Source organism: Haemaphysalis longicornis, unplaced genomic scaffold (assembly GCF_048455015.1).
Source record: "Haemaphysalis longicornis isolate Haplotype H1 unplaced genomic scaffold, Haemaphysalis longicornis Haplotype H1 scaffold_12, whole genome shotgun sequence".
In the NCBI taxonomy this organism is placed as follows: Eukaryota; Metazoa; Arthropoda; class Arachnida; order Ixodida; family Ixodidae; genus Haemaphysalis; species Haemaphysalis longicornis.
The window spans coordinates 4,476,818-4,483,578 of NW_027526225.1; the positions used below are offsets into that span (position 1 = coordinate 4,476,818).

The 6,761-nt window shown below is 47.6% G+C and overlaps 1 protein-coding gene across 2 annotated transcripts in view; it reads left to right on the plus strand.

The window, feature by feature from the left end:
- The window catches only part of LOC144161840 (uncharacterized), an 81,788-nt gene extending 77,769 nt beyond the window's left edge, over nucleotides 1-4,019 (plus strand). The window contains exon 3 of one of the 2 annotated variants that reach the window (XM_077692430.1): nucleotides 2,945-4,019. In XM_077692430.1, the coding sequence (XP_077548556.1) occupies nucleotides 2,945-3,361 (417 nt within the window). In that variant the 3' untranslated portion in view covers nucleotides 3,362-4,019. The remainder of the gene's footprint in view (nucleotides 1-2,944) is intronic. The other variant, XM_077692431.1, reaches the window with a different exon arrangement.
- The last annotated feature ends 2,742 nt before the right edge of the window (nucleotides 4,020-6,761 follow it).

A 6,761-nucleotide genomic window follows, 5' to 3' on the forward strand; every position in this document is an offset into this window, starting at 1 on the left:
TCTGTTAATTGACGTACTTTTGCTTTGAAATTATTCCAATGTTCCTCTACAGAGTGATTTGTGAAATGTTCCAAGAATTCGTCAACGAAGAACGATAATTCCGCGTTAATCGAGTCGTAGTCTGCTTTTGCGTAATCACGGATGTACTTTACACGCTTTTTTAAGCGTGACACTGGAAAAGTTAAACTAAACTGGATCAGTGAGTGATCACTGATTCGCGGTAAAACTGACATAGAGGTGACCGCGTCAGGAGACGATGTCAGAACAAGATCGAGAGTGTTAGCGGAATGTGCAGTACACCTGGTGGGTTGAGTGACCATTTGAGTGAAGTGGAACTCAGAACAAAAATCAACAAATAGCTGTGGTTCGGAAGCTCTAATGTCGGAAACTGGGCCATCAACCGTCCAAGTTATGCTGGGATAGTTGAAGTCGCCTAAGAGAAAAATCGGTGACTTAGGGAAGCGGACGGAAATGAGGTTTACAACATCATGAAGGTTGTTAACAAAGGAATGGTCACTGGATGGGGCTCTATAGCACGCTCCGATTAAGATTTTACGATCCTTGAGCGCCAATGTTACCCATGTGATATCAATATTGCTGAGTACCTGAACCGATGATGATGCTATACTTGAGTCGACTGCTATTAGAACACCGCCTCCCGATCTAACGTCTCGGTCACAGCGGTAAAACTTATATTTCTTCTTACATTCAAGAATTTCGCTGTCCCTTATTTTATTAGATAACCATGTTTCCGTTAATACAATAACATATGCTGAGCACGAATCAATTACTGCGCTTAGGGATTCCCGATTTTTTAACACACTACGAATGTTTGTGAACACAACCGATAGTTCGACGTCTGCACCACTACCCCCCTGCCTGGCCTATGTTGAAGATTGAGACGTGTTGGAAGGATGAACAGATGGTTCTTCAGCACCAGTTCCGGACTCAATTTCACAGACACTGTCAGATGCTGGCAGGTACATATAAGATTTCTTTTTGATTATTAGTTTGTTATAACGCACAGAAAATTGTTCACCGCTAGCTTTCCCGAACTCGATAAGTTTCTTGCGTGCAGTGCGAGTAGAAATGCAGAAGTCTTCGCTTACAGTGATACCTGCTGTTTTCAGTTGAGATTTCGAGACAAAAATTTCGCTTTTTACTTTAGAACTGTTGAACTTTGCTATTATTGGACGGCATCAATTTGGAAAAAACTTTCCTAGCCTGTGGGCACGAGATATGGCTTCGTTCGACAGTTCGATTTTGAGCGCAGAGGAAATTATGTCGCGAACTATCTTCTCAGAAGCAGCCCACGTTTCCTTCTGCTCGTCAGCGAACCCATAAAATATCAAGTTATCGCGCCTTGATCTATCTTCAAATTCATCCAAACGGTTATGAATGCCGGTGGTTTCTTTATCTACAACTTCAGTTACCGCACGTGCGATTTCAATCTCGGCACAGTTTTCAAAAGCTGCCAGTTTTTCTTCAACAGCTTACAACCTGTCATTTATATCGGCCATCTGCTTCTGTAGATTTACCTGAATTTCTTTCACTGCATTAAGTTCTGAGAGTACTTCCTCGTGATTTTGGTCTATTTTAACAGTAATAGATTTCATCAAAGAAAGAAGCTCATTTGAGCCCTTATCCTCCTTCTGAGGCCCGGGGTTCATTTCCACATCCCCCCCCCCCCCCCAACAACAAAAGCCTCGTGACATGCACACAGTCACAAACAATGCTAAACACTGTGGTGGGGCAGGAAAAGAGCAGCAAGCAAGTATTGCTGGATCGCTTACAATGCAGGGCAGGGCTGGGACTGACCTGCATCGAGAGGCAAAACAAGTTTTGGCAGGTCCGCATGGCTGCTGCTCTCTCCTGCCCACTGACGAAGAACGATGAAGGTCCGCTTTTTATAGGCGACATATCTGGTGATGTCAAAGACGATGCCGATGTTGGAACCACTGGGGACGAGGCAAAATTCCAAGGGCTTTCGGTCGATGTGGCTGGGCAACGTTGTTCCGGCTGCACCGCTAGACTGCGCACGCTCGAACGGCACCAAGGGTCTGATGACGCGACATGCAGTGGCGGTGGTTCACCGGCGACGCACATCGATAACACCTGCATCGAGAGGCAAAACAAGTTTTGGCAGGTCCGCATGGCTGCTGCTCTCTCCTGCCCACTCACACGCACTTTATTCCAAAATCCACACGCACTTTATTCCAAAGCATTGTCCGAAAACAGTCGCCGACACTTCTGCCAGCTCAATTAGACAACGCAGCGGTTGCAAGTATCAGTCATCTCAACTGTCCCGAGTGGCACAAGTGTCTTTTTTTCAGCGCTTCTGTTGCGACGCACTACACCACGAAACTTATGCTCTAGTTAGGTCAAGAAAGCCCCACAAAATGTGCCACCCAAGTTAGCATTGTTGCACTATAACACAGGTCATTGGCTGTTGAGATCCATTTTCCAAACGACCGCGCATCAATGCGGCTCTCTTTTTCAAGCGAAGCTTCTTGTGCCGCCTCACTGATGGCGACGTTGTCCTCAAAAGCTCTGAAGGGAAGCCGAATTTCTCAAACGATGATGTTTAGTGGGTGAAGTAAAAGAAGGTAAACGAAAAGCTTCCTCTGGTTCAAAGCCAACGTCTTCAAAGTCCAAAGTCGAAATTGCTACGCCCAAAACGCGTCGCAGAAAAGCCAACTCACGCCATGGATTTCCCTAAGGGCACATCAAGCGCCTCAGAAAAAAAAACGCTACCTGGGTTTCTCATGTAATGAAGCCGACGTCTACCTGATGGGTACGGATTTCTGGGCTAGTTTTACTACCTGATGGGGCCATTCTGACACAGTCAAAGGGATTTTGGACTTTTACTCAGGTTGTAAGGAGATAGCTTGGCGTTTTAACCGCATTTCTCTTTAAAAACTGGCTTTGATTTTTTTTTCTACAGGTCGACACGAGAGAGGGCAAGCGCATCGTCTGCTCCGGCTACGGACTGGCGGTTGACAATGCCACGCCCGTGATGACCAAGTGCCTCATCATCGAAGACCGCCACGACCAAGAGACGCTGCAGGTGATCATCAAGGGCCGCTCCATGCCACACATCCTCGAGCTTGCCGAAACGCCGACCACCGTTGCCGAGCTGACCGACCTCCTGTCGGTCCTTCACGACATCCCCGTGTGCCGCGGGGGCCCCGAGATCACGGACCAGGGTCGCCCGGAGAACGCCTACCCCGACCCCGAGGGACGTTGGCGACACACGAGCTGCGAGCTCTACGGGGTCTCCATGGACCAGTGTCCCTTCTGCGCTTCCATGGAGTGGGAGGCGCGGCCGCGGAGGAGGGTGCGCATCCGTCGTGCCAGTTAGACGCTCGCCGGAAGTGTGGAGAGATCAACAGGTCGCTACACTGTAAAATGACTTACACCCTTCTTGTCTACGAGTAACACCCTATCAGAAAAGCAAGAAAAACACCCTTTCAATGGGTGCAATTAAGCACCCTTTAAAAAAGTGCACTCTCGCGTTTTTACTCCGGGGTGAAACGGGGTTACAAATAATGAAACACTCTTTCAAAGGTGCTTTTCTCTTTTTTGCTCTGGTGTGAGGGTGTCAGTTATAGACTCTGAAAATGACTCCCTTAAGGGTGTAAACCATTCTACAGTGTAGTGTGCTGTGATGTTCCTGTCGGACAGTCTGGAGACATGGGAGTTGCACAGCAAGCTTCGAAGGGCGACTGAACTGGGCGGTTGGCCAATGGGGTTGGATGAAGAGGGCAGGGAGATTCCTCTGCTAGCATGAGTTCCTCACAGAGCGCGAAACAGCTGGGTAGGTGAGAAACTAAAGCTTCAGTCACTGCCACTGTGGTATGAAGATCTCAACACCACCTGTGATGGCTTCTTGAAATAAAAAAAAGACTTGCATTCCTCACTTATGTCGCCGAATTTCTAACTGTCTTTGTAGACACAAGCTAACAACGCTATGTATCATTTTCAAACTTCTTGTATTAAGTTTCTAACGGCAAGTTTCACTGGTCACATCGGAGCACTTTTTTTTTGCTCCAAAAAGAAAAGTTTGACATAGAGCATGCTCCAAAGAGAAACTTTTCATACAGAGCAGGTTTTCTTGCTCCCGAAAGAAAAAAAACGGCCACCTTCGCAATTGAGATACGAAAGCTGAGGAAACAGGGAATTTAGTGGTCTTTTCTTGCTTTAACTTGGCTTTTCTTAGGTCGGTCCATCTTATTGGTGGATTGGACACTAATGCCGCCGAGGGCATGTTCAACTAGAACACCTGCACGCATTCACTTGGCGCAGCGAGTCCCCGACACGCGCCTTGCCACCCCAACGTCTGCGTCGCGACACGCACTCCCCACACCTGCTCGCCGCCTCTTGCCTTTTCGCCACTTCCCCGCGCACGCTGCGCGAAGTTTTGAGCGACGCCAGGCATGGACTGTAACTCAAGCTCAAACAGCTTCGCTGTTAAAATTCATGCTTACAACCTCCTGAGATTGTGAAGGTGCAAGCCTATAAGTTGGACCTTTTGTTGATGTGCTGTTGAATTTTCTGTTGAACTTTTTGGCTGCACCCATCAGCACTTGACCGGCCCCCTGGCCAGCCCCGTCCGAAGCTCGCTCCGCTCGCTATCATCGAGGACATCCTGGTCACCCTTGTCGGTACCTTCACCCGTCAAGACGGCTCAAGGTATTGCACGTGTGGCAGCGGTTCACCCTCCTTTGACAAAGCTGTTTTCCTTTCCCAACACGCACACTCCCCCGACACTCATCTCGCACTGCGTTTTCCCTTTCCTCGCACGCGATCCTGGGCTCCCCGGCTCGCGCGTTTTTCTTGTGCGCCATCCCGGCCGGGCTCACGCTCCTCCTCTCACTCAACTTCAGCTTTTTTGACAGTTATGTGTACCTCACGATGATCTTTCGTACCACACGCATTTTACGAAACGTAGACATCTAGGGCTCTCGCCTTACAATCTAATATGGATGTGGAATAGAACCTGCTCAAAGGTAAACCGTGAAATCTGCCGTAATTATAGTTGCTTGATTAGTGATGCAAGAAATGTCAAGCTCTATCTAAAGCCAGAATTCAATAGAGAGACTAGTTGTCATCGATACAATTGGCACTATGCCGCAAGCACGCTACATTTTCAAAGCATAATTGAAGAGTTAACCAATTTTTTTAATGAAGTGCCAGCAAAAATGAGCACCAGTATTTTAAGGCACTGTGCTCCATATCTTTTTTCCCCTGCTGCAGAATACTTGTCAAAACGTACCGAAATGCTACCAGGGAGCAGATCCTCCCCGGTAGCCTATAGCTAGTTGGTACATCAAACCGTTGTTCTGAAGGTCGTGGTCTCGGGCACCACCCGGGGAGCATGTTTTCTGCTATTTCATTCATTTCAAAAATTCAACGAACTTAAACACGAAGAGTAAATGAATTCTTTCCCCTTTGCCTTCATTGGCGTTCCTGGCTCCTGGCCCTTATTTCTGTGTACCTTTCTACGTACACTTAAAAACATTCGCGATTCTTTGGCTTCTACGCAAATGCACACCCTTCCATTAGATCTAGCAGATATATGTGGTTTACAACCGCGTCAAAAAATGAGTACATATTAGCTTGACTGTATACTTTTATGAATGCTTGCTGGCTAGCACTTGAATCTGGAACCACGCAAGACCTTACGTTCACAAAGCACCCCAGTTCAGCGCCATCAGAGATGAAATCCGGAAAATAGCGAATCCATCAACTGCTCCACAGCTGTGCATATCGAAGTGCCCTGTCGACCCTACCCCAGACGTGGCTTATCATGTATTAACTGTAAATCATACCTTGAGCTAGACACGGCATCGGGGGTCACACACGACAGCTTCAGTAAATTTCCATCTATCCATGGACACAGCTTGATACATCTGTTTCACACTACATTTATCGAAGTACAACAATGGATGACTCAGCTTAGACCGAGGGAATGTCTGGGAACAAGACATAGAAAGTCGAAAACTAAGACTTGATCATCGTTGCGAGGTGATTGTTATGCAGTGCCCTGCAGTCAATGATATATGTAGCATTATGCCTCGGAAGCGAGGAATTAGGGACTGAACAAGAGCGGAAATGCAGGCAGCTGCATGTCCTTCGTTGAAGGGTGAGGATGATGATGATGATGATGATATTACCTTGTGAATGGCGTATACCCAACCAGGAAATTGACCAATCATTAGTCGTTGGAAAAGAAGTGCTCTTAACTGTTTGTTGCCCACACCAAGCCGAAAGGCCTCTCTGAATGGTATCCACCACTTGGTCTTCCATCAGCTGAACTCGTTATTCTGCCCGAATATTTTTCCTCTGCAAACGGTTAATTCGCTGCTCCACTCAGTGCTTCATTCCCTCACCACCGCGATCACCCAAAGTGGCAGGGCATTGGGCAGCTACTGCTCAAGTTCACATCTCAGCTCGCACCCAGCACACTACTTCCATGTGTGCAAGCATGGCCACCACTGTTGTCTACTTTGACTCTGCCGTCTCCGCAACTTCCCACAACTTCCAAACGCAGGTTAAGTGTGCGTATCATTCGCACTGTCATTGATGAGACCGCCATGCCCGAAATGGCAGAATGCAGTCTCGGCTCCAAGCATCCTGAAAGTGGCGGAGGTACCGGTGTTTGGTAGATGTCAGAAAAAACTCTGCGTCTTGTCGCAGAAAGGTAATCTCGGAAAAATTCCTTGTTGGGTACAATGCGGTGTCTATAGCGACAATTGTGC